We start from the raw sequence: 21,585 nt of genomic DNA, 5'->3' as shown, positions 1-21,585 counted from the left end.
CATGCTCACGTGAAAACTGTGATAAAGAGGATCATCTAGCTAGCCCCCAAAGACTGAAATAAGATGCATATCTGTTTTTGATTTTTGACCTGAATTCGTGTTTCACTTTTTCAGCATCTCCTTTCAGGAAAGCAAACTTCCTTTCATTGAGGCACATGTCCAAGTCATTAGACACCCAGGGCTTGTAGTTGGGAAATACTCTTAACAGTTTTTGTGTTAATGACGGTGTACTCACAGAACTGGATATATGATGTGATGCTGTCTGTCGACTCATGGGGATCCCTGCACGAATCAAAGAACACCTCCCAGTCTGTGACATCAAAGCTCCTCCCTGCCCCCTTCTGTCTATACCTGAATGGATTTCTCCACAGGTTTTTCGTGTTTCACCTATTGCCTATATCTCGGATGCGCTGCACACTGCCTTCTATGTGTCATCTACATTGCCATAACAATGTAGTTGAGTGATGAAACAGGTGACGTACTGTTGCAGACTGGGGAGGTGTGCGGAGAGGGAGAGCGAATTTAAAATCCTCAAGCACAGTCAGGTCAGCCGATGGTGAAAGAGCTGCATTGAAGCATTGAAACAGTCCTGGCAACAGCTTGCTTATTGTTAAGTCCAGGCACATAGACCAACCTGTCCAAACTCGCGGGGTAGTTAGAATGGCCTGAATGATACAACGAGATTCTCAGTCTCTGGTGATCAATTGTTCAATGACGTTACACTGCTTGGACAAGCATTTCGCTACACTCGCATTAACATCTACTAACCATGTGTATGTGCCCAATAAAATGTGGTTTGTATTATCTACAAAGATGCATAGCCCCCCCGGGCTATTGATTTATGTGTTGTTTTGTCTCAATCTGTTCTAATAACATTGTATCCATCTACGTTCACATCAATATTGTCCTGCGTGAGCCACGTTTCTATAAAGCAGATTTTTAGATATCTTCTCCTAAAGGATTTAGCCGCTAACTCATCCAGGTTATGATGTAGTGACTGCCCGTTTGACAGGGTGATCACCGGGGAGCGGGTGATGGCTTCCCTACCTCTGTAGTCTGTTGCTAATACCACCTCTTGAGCCTCGCTGCTGCCTCTTCTTCTTTACGTTTTGACAAGGCCAGGCTGCTTTCGAGCTTTATCTCGGAAAGGGAGCAGGCACTCACAGGAATAGATGATGATGATGGTTGATTTATTGATTTACTCACTGACTATAGTGGTTGCTCCACTAAATATTTAGCGATTATGCTGCAGGACTTAGAGGTAATTTGTGGTTTAGTACGGTACCCTGCGTCACCAATTCATTGCTCCAGACCAGCGCAAGGGGGAGTTAGAGCACTGATTATGCTTTTGGGTCCTACTGTGTCTCTAACTGACAATGAATGGGCAACCATAAACCTAAATAGAAACAGATAATTGTGCACGACTTCAGTATTACTTACTGAAACTGTTGTTACACTGAGGATTTTATTTTGTTAGGATTATTTTGCTCTTACTGTAGTACTGTAGCCCACTCCCGACCGGTCACATTGTACAGTGCCTGAGTGGCGCAATTGTCTAAGACACTGCATAGCAGTGCAAGCTGTGTTGTTACCAATGCTGGTTCAATACCCGTGCCGGCCTTGACTGGGAGACCCATGAGATGACTGTAGGTTTCTGTTTTCTCTCCCTCTAAAAACAGAAATAAATCATTCTGAATAACAAACTGGCTTTATTTACAAATTAGTAACAATGTCTCACCCCATGGGCTTTTTCTCACTCATTTTACCTTATTTGAAAACAAAATCATCTCCAAAATATTGTTATTTTTTAAACAAAGCGATTATTATTAATTTAGAATTATATAAAAGCTCCTTGGATATTCTCACAGGTACATTATTAACCCTGTTATTAGCAGGACAATATATCATGGCTCCCAAGTGGCACACAATGGTTTTGCCTTGCAGTTCTCCAGCTGTATACACTGAAAGCGCACGAGGTTCAAGGCACAAGGGCAGGGGGCACGGGATGGGCCACAGAGCCGCGCACAGAAGACAGACTAGCCCATGGGGAAGGAAGGAGTAGGAAGGGGGAGGGAGGGTGGACCGCCACACTGGGTAGCACAGAGCAACACTTTAAGGGGCATTGCACTAATAATGGCACTGACTAGGGAAACATTTCCACCTTGCTTAGTGTCAGTCTCCACATTCAAACTAAAACAATGTAACTAATAATGGCATCTTTATGCTTTCGCTAATAAAATGTATGATAAGAAATACTCTTTCAAAATGCTGATGTTTATTTGGTTATGGATCCATAACGAATTACTATGGGAATAAATATCACTGAAATATCCTCCAATCCTCTATATGTAATTATTGGCGGAGAGTCTTTCATATTTTTCCATACACTGTAGCCCTACTGTAGTTGTAGCTCTTATTTAAAGAGCATAAAGTTCGAAGCAATAGGATTTGAAACAATAGCCTACAACTATTTTAGCACCATTTAGCGCTGCTCTGAGACAAGCATGGGGACTGGTCTTGATAAATCAAAGCGATTTTTATTTTCACTGATTTTGAGTATTGGTTAGATTACAATTAGGGTGATTAAATGTTATGCTCTTAGAATAATCTTTATTTAACTTGGCAAGTCAGTTAAGAACAAATTCTTATTTACAAGGACAGCCTACTCCTTCCTCCCGGTCGGGGAATTGAACCACGGTCTCCCGCGTGCCCGCACGACACTGGGATTCTTTAGCTAAATAGCCCAGTACTGTAGCCTACTCCCGGCCGTCACGTTGTACAGCGCCATATTTTCCGTTCCATCTTAATGGAAACCTAGAGTTTTTTTAGAAACACCATAATATTAATCTAATTAATTAAGCAACATTTCTTAAAATCAGTCCCATATACTAGGTTTTAAATTCTCTAGTACAGCCAATGTTGAAGGCCATCAAATGCTTCTCAAAGATGCCCTCTGGTGGTGAAACTAGCATTAATGGTACCAGTGGTTGGCACTTAAATAACGTGCCATAGAATTCTGCGGCACCATGCAAGCTGTGCCGCAGTACGATGCAACTTTTAAAGGATGAACCACTGTACATACAACCTCCGGTAGTGATTGTAAAGTTTTTTGCATATCACAGCAATTGAGATTAAGAGAGTCACACATGCCACGTACAATCCACTTTCAAACTTGCGATGCACTTGGACTTAGACAAAACAAAATTCAGCGATATCACTATGAACAAACCAACAATTGACGCAGGTGAGCTCAGGGTCTGGCAGCAGTGCATATGCTACACGTATAGCGTACCTTGCCATACAATCTTCTTTAAAAAACAGCAGGGAGAAATGTTTACACTGTGCTCTGCAATAAGATGATCAGTGTTTGATTTCTAATCCAGTTGAGTTATCAAATGTCAGCAGCTGCCTAATTCCATTGTGGGCATGCAGCATGTTTGATGCATTGGAATATAGACTATGCTATGGAGAATGATAGTCTCCAGGATTATAGAAAAGGCAGTTGTGAAATTGAGTTTCAAATACTTAAATGTTGACAGTGCCAAATTCTTGCCACTTATTATTTTACCAACTATTACTGAGTATGAGGCATGTTTTCCATAATGTACGTTTCATGCGTATACATTTGTCACTATATATCGTGTATATCATGCCCCCCCCTTCTCACAAATCAGGTTTTTACAACGGTCGTAAATACCTGGTAGAGACTGCCATGTAGTATTGAGGGAGAGAGTCTATGGAGAACAAAGAGCTTCTCTTTAGAAACTCCTAATCCCCAAAATGGGAGAATTAAACAGTATTTATATTTTTGAGAATGTGGGAATGGTCCGTGGACACTTAAGGGACAGTCATGTCGAGTGTGTTTCATTTGGTGATCTCATGAAGGACAGGAAACGAAACACACAACTATTTCTCTTAATGTGTACATATTCCAGCTGTTAGGTTTACATCTGAAGGTTGTATAAGATGAATAAGTATAAGAATACTTTTGGAAAGATAACAATGTGATTTATTCTTCTAAATAAGAATTTGTTGTTTTATGGTAACTTATGCACTGTCAGTAGCCACGCCCAGGTGGGCACAAATATGACAAGATGGCCCTTTTCTACCCAAGTGTAAAAGCCCCTGTGACGCCATTCACACCAGACCACCAAACCACAGTGTAAGCTAAGGTTGCAAATAGTTGAATTTCCAAGACTAGAAAACATGCAGCTGACACAACATGTGAAATGGTTAAGAACTACAACTCTATAGGCCCTGGAGGCCATACAGCGTGTAGCATTGGCTACACGGCTGGAAATGGTTCAACTCTGAGACTATCGATCACTACAGAATAAGAGCAAATCCTAGGTGTAGAATTACTAGTCTGCAGCTGGAAATTAAGTCTAGTACAAGAATACTGACAACCACGGAAGCATCTATTCTATACAACGACAATCTGTATGCCTGACGTATCCATTACAACAGACACTATCCAGAGCTGCTGCGAAAGCGACAACCATGAAAAACATTGTGACTTCTGGGGAAGTTAATCAGACGCTCTCTGATGAACTGACTCTCCAGCAGTCAGACCGGCGATTCCTACAGAGAAGACAACAACGACATATGAACGTAAATATATACATACAACTTTTCTCGAATGAGCTGCCGTTCATGTGCAAAGGATTAGCATTTCAATTAATATAATTATCAGCTGTATGTAGTGAATCCATTTTGTCTTTCCTGCTCTTTTATCTGTCCCCACCCCTTTCCATTGTCTACCAAGCCGTCATGCCTGTTTAGCCCACTTGAGACTTATCAATGCATTGTGTTAGTAACCAATATCAACTGTTTATGTATTTCTGTGATTTATTTAGTTAGTAAATAAATAATTAAGCCAATTTGTATATTGCTGATTCATCATTTAGGCTAACGTTCGAGAAGGTAATGAGAACTCAGGTAATAATGCTACATTAATAGAAGACTAATCAATAAGATATGATAATATCTGAAGAGTCGATTCGGGAAAGAGAGACTCCTGTGGTGAAGTGCTTCGACTTCCTAGTTAATTAAAGTTTACATGATTAGTTTAATCACATAATAATAATTACACAGAAAAATGTATTTGATAATACAACAGTCTTCACATTAATGAATAGTCAGACACAACACATTTGAACAAGGAACACAATCAATTTGAGTGTTTCACCATGTATTTCGTATGGACAGAAATTGCAAAGGTTTCTCGGGTAGGCCTGTTACGTTGACCGTATTACCGCCACACCAGCATTCACGAGTCATGACCGCAGTCAAATTCCACGTGACCACTTAGTCAAGGTAACTAGGCTTTGCCAAAACTGCTCTCTGATGCCGCTGTTCTTATAAGCCGAGTCGTTGCGCAATTGCATGGGAAAACAGATTTTTGACTGGCCACCATTCAAAAGATAATCCCAGCTTTCTTGTGCTGCTAAATTCTTAAAATGAAGCACGTCAACCTGCATTCCAACCGGTGTAGCCTACCAGGCATACATAGGCGCGGTGCATGAGTTTCAAGTTTGGGGGAAGATAATTTTCACCATAAATGCACCTTTTATAATGAAGCATTCCATTCCATGTTTCATCACATTTGCAGACTTGTGTAAGGTAGCCTACTATTTTGCAATGTGATGAGTAGATTGAATAGTCATAATTTAGGCTAATAATGTAACTCAATCACTGTTTGCAAAAAAGACCGTTCAATGCATGGCTGAGCGTGTAGAGTAGGCCTGGGCTATATCTCTTCTTCCTGCTGGAGGAATAAATGATTGTCCAAAAACAAACTTAAGTAGCACTGACCCAACATTGATAAATAGTGAATATGTGCAGTGCGCACTCACCAGGGATATTGCCTATGCTCTCCACTATTCGCTCAATTAAGTTGATCATTTTGATAACTGAAAGAGCTATTAGTCTTTATTCTTCCCTGCAATAACCATTTGCTTTCCAAACTGTTTTCCCGCGATTTGTATTTTACATTTTTGAATTATGCCTGGCTTGGCCTCTAGCCTACTTTTCAGGCAGTCGCAACACAACAATAATCCTTTCCTTACGACTGTAGGCAATGCGATTTAAAACAATACACAACCACATTTAAAAAATAAATAAAAAAGATAATGATCCTCTGTGGTCAAATCTGATCCTCTGTGGTACCCTGTTTTGAATGATTTTATTTACTTATTTATGGACAGGAGTAGGCTAATTCGGCTATTTAATTTTGCCATTTTAATTGTATTTACTTTAGAGAAAGCTTAGTTTCCCCTCGCCTTATGAACTTCCCGCCTATGCTTGCATATTAAAAACGGAACCGCACGTAACCTACATTCGCTATTCGAGTGCAGGCTACAGATTTTTATCATTTTCTGTGGGCCATTATCAATCAAAAAATTATTCCACACCTACAGTACCAGTCAAACGTTGACACACCTATTCATTCAAGGGTTTTTCTTTATTTTTACTATTTGCTACATTGTAGAATAATAGTGAAGACATCAAAACTATAGCAACCAATTTTTTAAACAAATCTAAATATTTGATTTTTGAGATTCTTCAAAGTTTCCACAGCTTTGCATGCTCTTGGCATTAACTCAACCAGCTTTATGAGGTAGTCACCTGGAATGCATTTCAATTAACAGGTGTGCCTGGTTAAAAGTTCATCTGTGCAATTCCTTTCCTCCTTAATGCATTTGAGGCAATCAGTTGTGTTGTGACAAGGTAGGATTGGTATACAGAATATAGCCCTATTTAGTCAAGTCCATATTATGGCAAAAGCAGCTCAAATAAGCAAAGAGAAACGACAGTCTACCATTACTTTAAGACATGAAGGTCAGTCAATCCGGGAACATTTCAAGAACATTGAAAGTATCTTCCAAATCAAATCAAATTTTATTTGTCACATACACATGGTTAGCAGATGTTAATGCGAGTGTAGCGAAATGCTTGTGCTTCTAGTTCCGACAATGCAGTAATAACCAACAAGTAATCTAGCTAACAATTCCAAAACTACTACCTTACACACAAGTGTAAGGGGATAAAGAATATGTACATACAGATATATGAATGAGTGATGGTACAGAGCGGCATAGGCAAGATACAGTAGATGGTATTGAGTGCAGTATATACATATGAGATGAGTATGTAAACAAAGTGGCATAGTTAAAGTGGCTAGTGATACATGTATTACATAAAGATGCAGTAGATGATAGAGTACAGTATATACATATGAGATGAATAATGTAGGGTGTGTAAACATTATATTAGGTAGCATTGTTTAAAGTGGCTAGTGATATATTTTACATCATTTCCCATCAATTCCCATTATTAAAGTGGCTGGAGTTGAGTCAGTGTGTTGGCAGCAGCCACTCAATGTTAGTGGTGGCTGTTTAACAGTCTGATGGCCTTGAGAAGCTGTTTTTCAGTCTCTCTGTCCCAGCTTTGATGCACCTGTACTGACCTCGCCTTCTGGATGATAGCGGGGTGAACAGGCAGTGGCTCGGGTGGTTGTTGTCCTTGATGATCTTTATGGCCTTCCTGTGACATCGGGTGGTGTAGGTGTCCTGGAGGGCAGGTAGTTTGCCCCCGGTGATGCGTTGTGCAGACCTCACTACCCTCTGGAGAGCCTTACGGTTGTGGGCGGAGCAGTTGCCGTACCAGGCGGTGATACAGCCCGACAGGATGCTCTCGATTGTGCATCTGTAGAAGTTTGTGAGTGCTTTTGGTGACAAGCCGAATTTCTTCAGCCTTCTTCAGCCTGCTGCGCCTTCTTCACAATGCTGTCTGTGTGGGTGGACCAATTCAGTTTGTCTGTGATGTGTACGCCGAGGAACTTAAAACTTACTACCCTCTCCACTACTGTTCCATCGATGTGGATAGGGGGGTGTTCCCTCTGCTGTTTCCTGAAGTCCACAATCATCTCCTTAGTTTTGTTGACGTTGAGTGTGAGGTTATTTTCCTGACACCATACTCCGAGGTCCCTCACCTCCTCCCTGTAGGCCGTCTCGTCGTTGTTGGTAATCAAGCCTACCACTGTTGTGTCGTCCGCAAACTTGATGATTGAGTTGGAGGCGTGCGTGGCCACGCAGTCGTGGGTGAACAGGGAGTACAGGAGAGGGCTCAGAACGCACCCTTGTGGGGCCCCAGTGTTGAGGATCAGCGGGGTGGAAATGTTGTTGCCTACCCTCACCACCTGGGGGCGGCCGGTCAGGAAGTCCAGTACCCAGTTGCACAGGGCGGGGTCGAGACCCAGGGTCTCGAGCTTGATGACGAGCTTGGAGGGCACTATGGTGTTAAATGCCGAGCTGTAGTCAATGAACAGCATTCTCACATAGGTATTCCTCTTGTCCAGATGGGTTAGGGCAGTGTGCAGTGTGGTTGAGATTGCATCGTCTGTGGACCTATTTGGGCGGTAAGCAAATTGGAGTGGGTCTAGGGTGTCAGGTAGGGTGGAGGTGATATGGGCCTTGACTAGTCTCTCAAAGCACTTCATGATGACGGAAGTGAGTGCTACGGGGCGGTAGTCGTTTAGCTCAGTTACCTTAGCTTTCTTGGGAACAGGAACAATGGTGGCCCTCTTGAAGTATGTGCGAACAACAGACTGGGATAGGGATTGATTGAATATGTCCGTAAACACACCAGCCAGCTGGTCTGCGCATGCTCTGAGGGCGCGGCTGGGGATGCCGTCTGGGCATGCAGCCTTGCGAGGGTTGACACGTTTAAATGTTTTCCTCACGTCGGCTGCAGTGAAGGGGAGTCCGCATGTTTTAGTTGCGGGCCGTGTCAGTGGCACTGTATTGTCCTCAAAGCAGGCAAAAAAAGTTATTTAGTCTGCCTGGGAGCAAGACATCCTGGTCCGTGACGGGGCTTTTTGTAATCCGTGATTGACTGTAGACCCTGCCACATACCTCTTGTGTCTGAGCCTTTGAATTGAGATTCTACTTTGTCTCTATACTGATGCTTAGCTTGTTTGATTGCCTTGCAGAGGGAATAGTTACACTGTTTGTATTCGGTCATGTTTCCGGTCACCTTGCCCTGATTAAAAGCAGTGGTTCGGGCTTTCAGTTTCACGCGAATGCTGCCATCAATCCACGGTTTCTGGTTTGGGAATGTTTTAATCGTTGCTATGGGAACAACATCTTCAACGCACGTTCTAATGAACTCGCTCACCGAATCAGCGTATTCGTCAATGTTGTTGTCTGACACAATACGAAACATATCCCAGTCCACATGATGGAAGCAGTCTTGGAGTGTGGAATCAGATTGGTCGGACCAGCGTTGAACAGACCTCAGCGCGGGAGCTTCTTGTTTTAGTTTCTGTCTGTAGGCAGGGATCAACAAAATGGAGTCGTGGTCAGCTTTTCCGAAAGGAGGGCGGGGCAGGGCCTTATATGCGTTGTGGAAGTTAGTCGCAAAAACCATCAAGCACTATGATGAAACTGGTTCTCATGTTGACCGAAACAGGAAAGGAAGAACCAGAGTTAACTCTGATGCAGAGCACAAGTTCATTAGAGTTACCAGCCTCAGAAATGGCAGCCCATATAAATGCATTCCAGAGTTAAAGTAACAGAAACATCAACTGTTCAGAGGACACTGCGTGAATCAGGCCTTCATGGTCAAATTGCTGTAAAGAAACCAGTACTACAGGACACCAATAAGAAGAAGAGACTTGCTTGGGCCAAGAAACACGAGCAATGAACATTAAGTCCACATTTGTTTTTTTAAATTCCAACCGCTGTCTTTGTGAGACGCAGGGTAGGTGAACGGAGGATCTCCGCATGTGAAGTTCCCACCGTGAAGCATGGAGGAGTAGGTGTAATGGTGCGGGCGTGCTTTTTCTGGTGACGCTGTCAGTGATTTAATTTAGAATTCAAGGCACACTTAACCAGTATGGCTACCACCACATTTTGCAGCGATACGCCATCCCATCTGGTTTGCTCTTAGTGGGACAATCATTTGTTTTTCAACAGGACAATGACCGCAAACACACCTCCAAACTGTTAAGGCTATTTAACCAAGAAGGAGAGTGATGGAGTGCTGCATCAGATGACCTGGCTTCTGCAATCACCCGACCTCAACCCAATTGAGATGGTTTGGGATGAGTTGGACCGCAGAGTGATTGAAAAGCAGCCAACAAGTGCTCAGCATATATGGGAACTCCTTCAAGACTGTTGGAAAAGCATTCTAAGTACATTTGGTTGAGAGAATGCCAAGAGTGTACAAAGCTGTCAAGGCAAAGGGTGGCTACTTTGAAGAATCTCAAATATATAAAATATATTTTGATTTGTAACACTTTGGTTACTACATGATTACATATGTATTTCATCGTTTTGATGTCTTCACTATTATTCTACAATTGAAAAAATTAATAAATAAAAACCCTTGAATGAGTAGGTGTCCAAACTTTTGACTGATACTGTATATTAGTAGGCTATACAGTGCATTCGGAAAGTATTCAGACCCCTTGACTTTAAAAAATGTTACAGCCTTACTAAAATGGATAAAACATTTAAAAATCCTCATCAATCTACACACAATACCCGATAATGACAAAGGGAATACAGGTTTTTAGAAATGTACATTATAAATAAACAGAAATACCTTATTTAAATAAGTATTCAGACCCTTTGCTATGAGAGTTGAAATTGAGCTCTGGTGCATCCTGTTCCCATTGATCATCCTTGAGATGTTTCTACAACTTGATTGGAGTTCACCTGTGGTAAATTCAATTGATTTAACATGATTTGGAAAGGGACACACCTGTCTATTCAGGTCCCACAGCTGACAGTGCATGTCAGAGCAAAAACCAAGCCATGAGGTCGAAGGAATTGTCCGTAGAGCTCCGCGACAGGATTGTGCACAGGTCTGAGGAAGGGCACCAAAAACATTCTGCAGCATTGAAGGTCACCAAGAACGTAATGGCCTCCATAATTTTTAAATGGAGGCGTTTGGAATAACTAAGACTCTTCCTAGAGCTGGCCAACCACCAAACTGTGCATTCGGGGGAGAAGGGCCTTGGTCAGGGAGGTGACCAAGAACCCGATGGTCACTCTGACAGAACTCCAGAGTTCCTCTGTGGAGATGGGAGAACCTTCCAGAAGGGCAGCCATCTCTGCAGCACTCCACCAATCAGGCCAGACGGAAGCCACTCAGAAGTAAAAGGCACATGACTAAAGGACTCTCAGACCATGAGAAACAAGATTCTCTGGTCTGATGAAACCAAGAGTGTCTTTGGCCTGAATTCCAAGTGTCACGTTTGGAGGAAACCTGGCACCTTCCCTACAGTGAAGCATGGTAGTGGCAGCATCATGCTGTGGGGATGTTTTCAGTGGCAGAGACTGGGAGACTAGTCAGGATTGAGGGAAAGATTAATGGAGCAAAGTACAGCGAGATCCTTGATGAAAAGCTGCTCCAGAGCGCTCAGAACCTCAGACTGCGTCGAAGGTTCATCTTCCAACAGGACAACGACCCTAAGCACACAGCCAAGACAACGCAGGAGTGGCTTCTGGACAAGTCTCTGAATTTCCTTGAGTGGCCCAGCCAGAACCCGATCGAAAATCTCTGGAGAGACCTGAAAATAGCTGTGCAGTGATGCTACCCATCCAACCTGACAGAGCTTGAGAGGATCTGCAGAGAAGATTGGGAGAAAGTCCGCAAATTCAGGTGTGCCAAGCTTGTACTGTAGCGGCATACCCAAGAAGACTCGAGGCGGTAATTGCTGCCAAAGGTGCTTCCATAAGGTACTGAGTAAAGGGTCTGAATAATTGCGTAAATGTGATATTTCAGTTTTTTTTTTATGTTGAATACATTAGCAAAAAAATGTAAACTATTTTTGCTTTGGCATTATGGGGTATTGTATGTAACTTGATGAGAAGGAAAAAAACAATTTAATCAATTTTAGAATAAGGCTGTAATGTAACACAATGTGGAAAGAGTCTAATGGTCTATATACTTTCAGAATGCACTGCATGTAAAGACCAGATTCAATTTGACAATAGTCTGATGGGTGAAACACATGTATTCTTCTGTGGGTTGCTGTGGAAACAAGTGCCTGTTGGATACTTGCCATTTGAATTCACATTACCATAATTTCCTCTTGTGTACAGCCCTCTTAAAGTGGGTATTGGTCATGCCATAACCATACATCAGTATGTTCCGTTTGGTACAGTACAAGTACAGTATGTCCCTGTGATCTATACTATGAGTAAAGGGTGGTTATGATTGCAGCATATTTTTGATGTAGGAACAACCTCCAGTAGTCTGCCTATATAGATGAGATCACAAGTACCCTCAGTAGCTAATATCTCCTGGCCAGGCATAGCCTGTGTGTTCTTGTTTGCGTACAGTACATCTATATAACGTGTGTGTGTGTGTGTGTTTGTTTATGAGCAGCATGTACAGTATTGTCTCAGTGTTGGCTCAGCCAGTAATAACAGGAGAACATAAACTCAATAATGGAAAGTGCTTCACATCAAAGCAGTCCCCCTCCTCATCTCTCACTGTCTTCAATTGAATTTAAATGTATGCCCTCTCCCTGTTTTATTTAACACTTTGTTAAAAAAATAACAAAATGTCATGTTCTCACTTGAGTGCGGTCGGATGATGGCTTCTTCCCTGGTCCTGTGTTTTCCATAGAAAGTGGAAGTAGCTAGTTAGACCAGACAGCCGAGTACAACCGGTCATAATAAAGGCTCTGCTGCTTATGACTCGACACTTAATTGGTCAACCGCTAGCATTGATTAGATGAGTCAATACACCTGGTTTCCCTAATCAGCTGCTTATTCAGGGGTCAATACTGCAGACACTGCAGCCCACCGTAGCCCTGATCCATCTGTCTCTGTACCTTTTTAGTGTTGCGCTATAAAGACACCTCTCCCTCCACTTCAGCAGCAGCGGCCTCCTAACAGACCCAAACCCAAAATGGCGGCCTCGTCTCCTGCGGCGGCGGTCAAGCTGTCGGCCAGCCGGAGCACGTCTGGCGCCAGGAGGAGAAGGACGCGTTGTCGGAAGTGCGAGGCGTGCCTGAGGACAGAGTGTGGAGAATGCCACTTCTGTAAAGACATGAAGAAGTTCGGAGGGCCAGGTCGCATGAAACAGTCCTGCATCATGAGGCAGTGTATAGCGGTAGGTCTCCGACTAATCTTAACTACAGTAAGTCTGTTTGGCTTTTTATTGTGGTATGTTTTAAATGGTCAAACTAAAACTATCCTGCAAGGGACATTATGTGTGTGGACGTTTTAGAGTGAGTTTCTAATATGATGTTTGTGGTCTCCAGCCTGTCCTGCCCCACACAGCGGTGTGTCTGGTGTGTGGAGAGGCAGGGAAGGAGGACACAGTGGAGGAAGAGGAGGACAAGTTTAACCGCATGCTCATGGAGTGCTCCATCTGCAATGAGATAGTCCATCCTCTCTGCCTCAAGGTAAACGGCTCAATGCGGTGTGTGGATGCTGTCACTGAGCCTCTCATATCTCTCTGTACGTGATCGATCGAATCAGTGTGAGCACTAATGTTACTGCAGTGTATTTGTTTATGGTTGCCCTTCCTCCTATAGAGGACTCCTATGCTGCAAATGATAAATGATAGCTCTGCTTCTTACTGTCTCACTTTTACTTGTGCTTCCTATCACCTTCACCCACTCACTACTTTGTGTTCTTTTGTTCAGGTGAAAGATTCTGGTGGAGTTGTAAATGACGAGTTGCCAAACTGCTGGGAGTGTCCAAAATGCAACCATTCAGGGAAGACAGGGAAAGTAAGCATCTATGTGGGTGTGGAACCGGAATACTCTGAATATCTAGCCTCTGTTCAAGACATCAAATGTATCGTAAAAATACTTTAGAATTAAAAGTGTCCGGAAACAAATAGGCAAAAGATATAAAGTAGTCTTCTCTTGTTTCTCACCTTTTGGCCGTCAAGCAAAAAAGAGGACCAGGGTTCAAGTACGCGTCCAACCTTCCCGGGTCGCTGCTGAAGGACTCACGATTGAACCGTGACATCAAGGAAGAGCCCGACCCGCCCAGTCTGCCAACATCACCCACTGGGACCACGGCAACCGTGGCCACAGTGAAGAGGAAGGCGGAGCGTGATGACACCCCCAAAACGAAAGCAGAGGAGTCTCCTCCTCTGAAGAAACGTTCTCCCATGCTGTCTCTGGGCGGGCTGCCCCGACCCAGGCCTGAGGACAACCCTCTGAGGAAGAAGAGGATGCTGTTCGACATCAAAGATGAGGACGAGCCTCCTGTTGTCAAGAAAAAGGTGATTTATCCAACAGACTGATCAGCCTGATCACAGATAATTACGTTTATAATGAAGTATCTGTACTGAGCATTCCTCTTGATTTGAGAAAAATTGACAAGTTTATTTAGTCAAGATTCAATTACCAAACCGTAACCCCTTACTTGTGAAACACTACTTGGAGAAAAATGTAGAAAATTATATGTATAAGGCCACTTCAAACTGTAAAGTGGATTGTAAGAAATGAATGTCAGAGTAACTGATCTGCTGCCTATGTTCCTTTACAGAAGAAGCCCCCAAAACCTGATGACCTTTTGATCCCCAAGCTGTTAAAGACCATCAAGCAAGAGCAAGTAGATGAGGACGACGAACACAAAGACCATGAAGATGAAGAGGAGGACAGATGCACAGGGGACAGGGTTGTAACTAAAGGGAGAAGAGAAGAGGAGGAAGAGGATGGAGATGAGGAGGAGGAGAAAGATGGTGGTGTAGAGGACAGTAAAGACGGTACAGTAAAGACTATGCTGAGTCCACTGCTACGGATGTCTAGAGCCAGAGAGAGTGACCAGTCCTGCTCCAGCTCTCCCCGGGCAGGGCCCAGCAGTGTAGGGTGCGATGCCCCAGAAAAGACACCTGGCCAGCTGAAGGCACGCAAGCGCCGCCGCCTCCCCAACAAAGAGCTGAGCAAGGAGCTGAGCAAAGAGCTCAATCTGGAGATTCAGAAGACCGAGGACTGCCTGGCCAATCAGAACCGCAGACCACTGAAGAGGGAGGACAGCCCAGCCAATAACATCCGTCGACCCTTGAAAACTGAGGACTCCTTGACCAATCCGAACCGCAGACCACCAAAAACAGAGGACTCACCTGCCAATCATAACCGCAGGCCAATTAAGACTGAGGATGGTCTATCCAATCACAACCGCCGGCCATTGAGGACCGAGGACCGCTTAGTCAATCAGAACCACAGGCCAATGAAGACAGAGCCTGAGAGCGACGGGGAGGAGCCTAAGCCCAAGCGGCCACTCAACAACTGCACCAGTGACCTTGGAGACTGGCTCCACCCCAGGGGGCGGGAATTAAACGGGACGCCCCGCCAGCTCTCGCCCCTGGGGTGGAATCGCAGCCCTCCGATCACACCCATTTGCCCACGCCCCCCTCCCTGCCGCTCACCACCCAAGTGTGTCCAGATGGAGCGTCACGTGATCCGGCCACCTCCCATCAGCCCCCCGCCAGACAGACTGCCCCTGGAAGACGGACAGACCCACATGATGCACAGGGAGGTGTGGATGGCCGTGTTCAGGCACCTCGCACACAGAGACCTTTGTGTCTGCATGCGCGTCTGCAAAACCTGGAACAGATGGTGAGTTTTCAGCTGTGGCTATCAGATAGAGCAAGGGGTCTGATACCAAGTTAAACCAGTCAGTCTTGTGAATTAGTGGGTTGTGCTTCTCATAATGGACCTTGTTCATTGGAACTACAGTATGAACACTAAGCTGTAAGGCTCTCTAGCCTAGAGCTCTCACCTCAGTGTAGTCCTTCCACAGCCTTAGCTATGGCGGCTGTGTGATCGTGTGCTGACCTTCGCCCCTGCCTCCCCAGGTGCTGTGATAAGAGGCTGTGGACGCGGATCGATCTGAACCGCTGTAAGTCCATCACTCCCCTCATGCTGAGTGGCATCATCCGCAGACAGCCTGTGGCTCTGGACCTCAGCTGGACCAACATCTCCAAGAAGCAGCTCAGCTGGCTCATCAACAGGCTGCCAGGTAAACACCAGCCAGCAGTGTTGTAACTGAGGAAATGTGCAAATCCCTCTGTGCCTTTATAACAGAATGGTCTGAACTGTCGTGTGTGTGTGTGTGTGTGTGTGTGTATACACTGTTACACTGTATCTCTGTCCATGGTTCTGGGTACACACTGGAAACCTGATGTCACCACTACTGTCTATTACAGTGCTTCTCTGTACTGAGGGCATTGACAGGAACATATTTAATGTGACTAGTTGTGATGGGTTTATGTTTGGCAATACTGTAATGCCGTCTTTGTTTCCATGGCTGGGCGAGCTGCTCCGGCATGTCTGACGCTTGTATCTCCAGGGTTTCCTTAAGTGTTTCAGCCCATTTGCTTTGTTTCTTATTAATTTATGCGGCGACTATAATTACATTTGCATAGTGATTGTTTTTGTTTCCTTGTTTTTGAAGCCTCAGGTTAACGAGCTGCTGGAGACTAATATGATTCCTTAATGGAAAATCACAATTAGTCTCCCCCCAACAATTGAAAATAGCAGCAGAGAATGTTACACGTTAGCTGGGACTGGCCTAGTTGGAGGGAGGGAGCCCTGATGATGTATTATTCAGGCTTCTTTTTTTTGGGGGGGGGGGGCATTGTGACAGTGCTAGGGTGTTAGCAAGAGAGAGAGTGATGTTGAGTTTCGACCCCTTGTTAACCCCTGACTGTTGTCCCTGCAGGTCTGCGGATGCTGCTGCTCTCAGGCTGCTCCTGGGTGGCTGTGTCTGCCCTCTGCACCGCCAGCTGCCCGCTGCTGAGGACCCTAGATGTCCAGTGGGTAGAGGGGCTCAAAGACGCCCAGATGAGGGACCTACTCTCACCCCCCACAGACAACAGACCAGGTATATTCCCACCATCCTCCAGTGTGTTAGAATGACCGTCTGCACACGTGGCGAGGAGTTTTGAACAGCATGTCCATGTGTTTTGCGATCCAGTCAGGCTGCTGCAGCCCATCCATGTCAGGTTTTGCTGTGCTCTCTGGTGCCCCCATGTGGCTGTCTTTACAGGCCATACAGCTGGAAACACTTGGACCTGATTGTGCTCCGAGTAAGGAAGCTTAAAAACAACTTGACACATTCAATCTCTCCGTCTCTTTCTGTCTCTCCTTCTCTAGGTCAGCTGGACAACAGGAGTAAGCTGCGGAATGTGGTGGACCTGCGTCTGGCCGGGCTGGACATCACAGACACCTCCCTGCGCCTCCTCATCCGCTACACGCCCCAGCTGACCAGGCTGGACTTGAGCTACTGCAACCACGTCACTGACCAGTCGGTCAACATCCTGACTGCGGCTGGGACCACCACCAGAGACTCGCTCACTGACATCAACCTCTCTGGTAGGAGGATACAAGGCCGTGTTACAATGCCTACTATCACTACGGACAATGACTATGTCAGAATGTCCCTACATCCTAATGTTTACTGAAAGTATTTACGACTAACAGTAACAGTACTAGTCACCAGTTAGAACATATTGGTTAGAATCCAGACACAGCCATTGACTATCCCCCCCCCCCCCCCCATAAAGACATGTAACGAGCCCATGGATGCCAATATGAATCTCACAAACAGTCAGGAATGATCTAATGAATTCAGGGCTTGTTAAGTTAAACCTAGGCTAAATAGAATCCTTCCACAACCGTAAGACCCACTAATAATGTAATTGTTTTATGAAAATAGTTGAACCTACTTTTGTGGTGTTGCAATAATCACTGATCTGGCTTTCAAGTGTGTTAATGACAAAGCCCTTTTTGTTATAAAATTACCCAGAACCATGTGTAATGCAAATCCACTAATGATGACGAACTTATTCAGGCGGACATTATAGAAAACAAACACAGGTCTCATAAACAATATCTCAAACACAAGCCCACATGCTAGCGAGGAGCCAGCTAATATTCATATTTCAAGTCTAGCCAACTTGGATCTATTTTCTTGCTAAAAAGGCAGAACAGGAGGCCTCCCGGGTGGCGCAGTGGCGACGCACAATTGGCCTAGCGTCGCCCGGGTTAGGGAGGGCTTGGTCGGTAGGGGTGTCCTTGTCTCATCGTGCACCAGCGACTCCTGTGGCGGGCTGGGCGCAGTGTGCGCTAACCAAGGTGGCCAGGTGTTTCCTCCGGCGCATTGGTGCGGCTGGCTTCCGGGTTGGATGCGTGCTGTGTTAAGAAGCAGTGCGGCTTGGTTGGGTTGTGTATCGGAGGACGCGTGACTTTCAACCTTCGTCTCTCCCGAGCCCGTACGGGAGTTGAGCGATGAGACAAGATAGTAGCTACTACAACACGAAATTGGGAAGAAAAAGGGGTAAAAAAAAAAATTTAAATAAAAAAAAAATTAAAAGGCACTGAACTGTTATGAACACACCCTCCTGTCCGTCTCCAACTGTAGCGATTCTGTTGGACCAAACCTCAAATTCAAACCGATTGTTGTCAGAGAGTGGCAACTAGAAATGTGCATGCAGCACAGAAGGACACGAGACCAAAAAGACAGACATTTGGAACACCGCGCTAAAACATACATTCAAATAAATGTTATAGATTGCGCAGCCCTATATAAATAGCTTTAATTGTGCCTATTTGTGATGCTCTATTGGAGCCAATGGGGCGGAGTAAAACTAGGGCTCACAGTCCCCCCGGAGTGAAGCTCCACTACAAACCATAACTGAAACACCCCCCCCCCCCCCATGTTTCTCCACTCTATTCGCCACACTACTTGAGTAGTGCCCTTAAAGGTTGGATCAATGAGAGATAGACATTCCCATTATGAGACAGTCGGGGGGAACCGTGTGGCAGTCAGACTAATGAGGTCTCTGGCACCACTGATGTCAGTCGCTCACTGACGGAACCGCTTGAAAGCTTGTTAATGGAGCACTTGAAATCCCCATGCACATGACTACGGTGAGATTTTGGTTAGAATCTTATATCCTAGAAGGATATCCTAGGTGTATAGGAGGAGCCTATCTGTCTGTATACGCACTGAAGATACTGAATGGTCTCCTATTACATCAACCTATCTTCCTCCTCCCTCCCCTCTGCAGTGTGCAACAGAGTCACGGACCAGTCGCTGGCCTACTTCAAGCGCTGTGGAAGCATCTGTCATATTGACTTGCGCTACTGCAAGCAGGTGACCAAGGAGGGCTGTGAGCAGTTCGTTGCTGAAATGTCAGTGAGTGTACAGTTTGGACTTGTAGAGGAGAAACTACTGCAGAAACTCTGCTAGCGGTTGAGAGAGAGACTGCGCTGTATACACTCGCTAGTTAGGACACTCTTCAGAATAAGGAACCGTCAAGGGTGGCGTCATCGCCATGGAGAAAGTGTTGCATTTGACGTAGGACATTTTACAAGTGACTGTGGCTCTGATACTCATTGAATGCCTCTTGTGCTGCTGAAACAAGCATGTTTTCCAAAACAGGATTTTCAACATGTAAAAGGCCACCTGGCATTACTGGACATTTGACAAAGCATGTTCCCCCCCCCCCCTGTTTTGTCTATGCCAAGATATTTAAGTTATTTTTTTATTTCTGCAAATGAACAGGCAGTGTATGTTCACAGTGGTGAGGTTTGACTTCTTTTGTTTAGTATGTGCTGTTGTTGCAGTGCACAGTTTATGCATTACACGTCAATATTTTTGTATCAGAAAGTGTTTCATACTTATATGTGCAGGGTTGACTGCACTGATTTACAGTACCATTTTTGATGGACAGTATTCAATCTGTCTCTTGTTTTTTATTCTTTTAGACTAGATTTATGCCAAGAGCAGTAGCTTGTTTTCTGTACGGCTGTTTTATATGTCATTTATTTAAGTGCTGAGGTTCATCTTTATGCGTGTAATTGTCTGTACAGTACACAGATACGTTCTCCTTTTCATGTTTTACTCAACTTAAATTTGGAAAATATCTAGAAAAAAAAAATCTATTTGTACTGTTTGACAAATAAATATTACTGTCCTTTCCAAGGTTTATCAAGTCCGTATGAGTAGGCACCAGTGACTGTTTGCAAGAGGAAGCATCATAAGGCTGATTTAAAGTCTACTACTGCATACCAAGAATCTGTCCGTCTTCATATACCAGGCCGGTGTGACATTATCATGGTCTGTGTTGTTTTTTTCACAAGGGATTCTCACACCTATGGATGCAAGTTTTAAGTAGACACTTGCTTTTGAATAAAACCAATACAGTATGTACACTGAGTGTACAAAACATTAGGAACAGCCTCAGAACAGCCTCAGTTTGTCAGGCCATGGACTCTACGAGCTGTCGAAAGCGTTTCACAGGGGTGCTGGCCTATGTTTTCTCTCCAATGCTCCCCACAGTTGTGTGAAGTTGGCTGGATGTTCTTTGGCTGGTGGACCATTCTTGATACACACTGGAAACTGTCGTGTGAAAAACCCAGCGCCGTTGCAGTTCTTGACACTCGAACCGGTGCGCCTGACACCGACTACCATACCCCGTTAAAAGTATAGGTGGCTGGCGGCACTTTAATTGGGGAGGACGGGGCTCATAGTAACGGCTGGAACGGAATACATGGAATGGTATCCAACATGATTCCCATGTGTTTGATACCCATTCCATTGACTCCTTTCCAGCCATTATTATGAGCCGTCCTCCCCGCCCAAGCCTCCTGTGGTTCAAAGGCACTAAATCTTTTGTCTTGCCCATTCACCCTCTGAATGGCATACACACGCGTGTCGATTGTTTCAAGGCTCAAAAATCCTTCTTTAACCTGTCTCCTCCCTTCATCTACACTAATTGAAGTGGATTTAATAAGTGGCATCAATAAGGGATCATGGCTTTCACCTGGATTCACCTGGTCAGTCTGTTTTGGAGAAGAGCAGGAGTTACTAATGTTTTGTACATTCAGTGTATATGATCTACTGGGGTACTGTACGGTCAGTGTCTGACAGGTAACTAACTACTTTATATTATACCTTAATTACACTGGTTGTAAGTAGTGGCTTTTTTTTGTGTATGCAGGCTATTATTAGACTACACTGAGTGTATTAAAAAAAGGCTATGTACAGGAAATGACAAAAGTACGACTACTAGGGGCTCCTAATCGATGTTTTGATAAATCTCCTTTTTGTATGTGGACAGGTCTAACTACCAATCACCATGTCTTCCCTGTGTGGTTGGGAAATGTATTAGTATATAATTGGTCAACTGTATATACTGTAAATCTTCCGCTTAGAGAAACTAGTTTGTGACTTTTGAGTTATTAAAAACTCATCCTAAATACCGAGCTCTCTATTTTTGGTCACTTTTTCCCGCCCACAATCGTCTTAATTTATCTTTTTGTTCATAACCAGTCTGTGCAATATGTAAACAAAACATGTGTGAAATATGTTTAAAATGTCATACATTGGAGTATCTATGAATGTTTTTTAGGTTCTGAAATAAATACCTTAAACATCAAATCTAGAGTAGTATGCCATTCTGTCAACATTGCATTCATTAAACCGGGAATAAACAATTCATTGATGGTAGCCAGTCGGATACAGCAAGAAGTGTGTTAAAAAAATTACAGGATCTTTGCTTATTATTTTATGGTATAATCTTGTAATTACCAAAATA

At 44.2% G+C, this 21,585-nt stretch overlaps 1 protein-coding gene across 14 annotated transcripts in view; it reads left to right on the top strand.

Annotated features, from left to right (window-relative positions):
- The window catches only part of kdm2bb (lysine demethylase 2B b), a 54,916-nt gene extending 33,488 nt beyond the window's left edge, over window positions 1-21,428 (top strand). For 5 of the 14 annotated variants that reach the window (XM_090234724.1, XM_090234725.1, XM_090234722.1 and 2 more), the window contains 9 exons: window positions 12,895-13,131; window positions 13,283-13,426; window positions 13,670-13,757; window positions 13,913-14,259; window positions 14,526-15,598; window positions 15,838-16,001; window positions 16,704-16,865; window positions 17,138-17,356; window positions 19,054-21,428. In XM_090234724.1, the coding sequence (XP_090090850.1) occupies window positions 12,895-13,131; window positions 13,283-13,426; window positions 13,670-13,757; window positions 13,913-14,259; window positions 14,526-15,598; window positions 15,838-16,001; window positions 16,704-16,865; window positions 17,138-17,356; window positions 19,054-19,235 (2,616 nt within the window). In that variant the 3' untranslated portion in view covers window positions 19,236-21,428. Of the gene's footprint in view, window positions 1-12,858; window positions 13,132-13,282; window positions 13,427-13,669; window positions 13,758-13,912; window positions 14,260-14,525; window positions 15,599-15,837; window positions 16,002-16,703; window positions 16,866-17,137; window positions 17,357-19,053 lie in introns of all 14 variants that reach the window. The other 9 variants (XM_090234726.1, XM_090234727.1, XM_090234723.1 and 6 more) reach the window with 5 other exon arrangements.
- Window positions 21,429-21,585: the final 157 nt, after the last annotated feature.

Source organism: Oncorhynchus mykiss, chromosome 5, assembly GCF_057628025.1.
Source record: "Oncorhynchus mykiss isolate SJ-2025 chromosome 5, ASM5762802v1, whole genome shotgun sequence".
NCBI lineage: Eukaryota > Metazoa > Chordata > Actinopteri > Salmoniformes > Salmonidae > Oncorhynchus > Oncorhynchus mykiss.
This window is presented reverse-complemented; position numbering and strand designations above follow the sequence as displayed.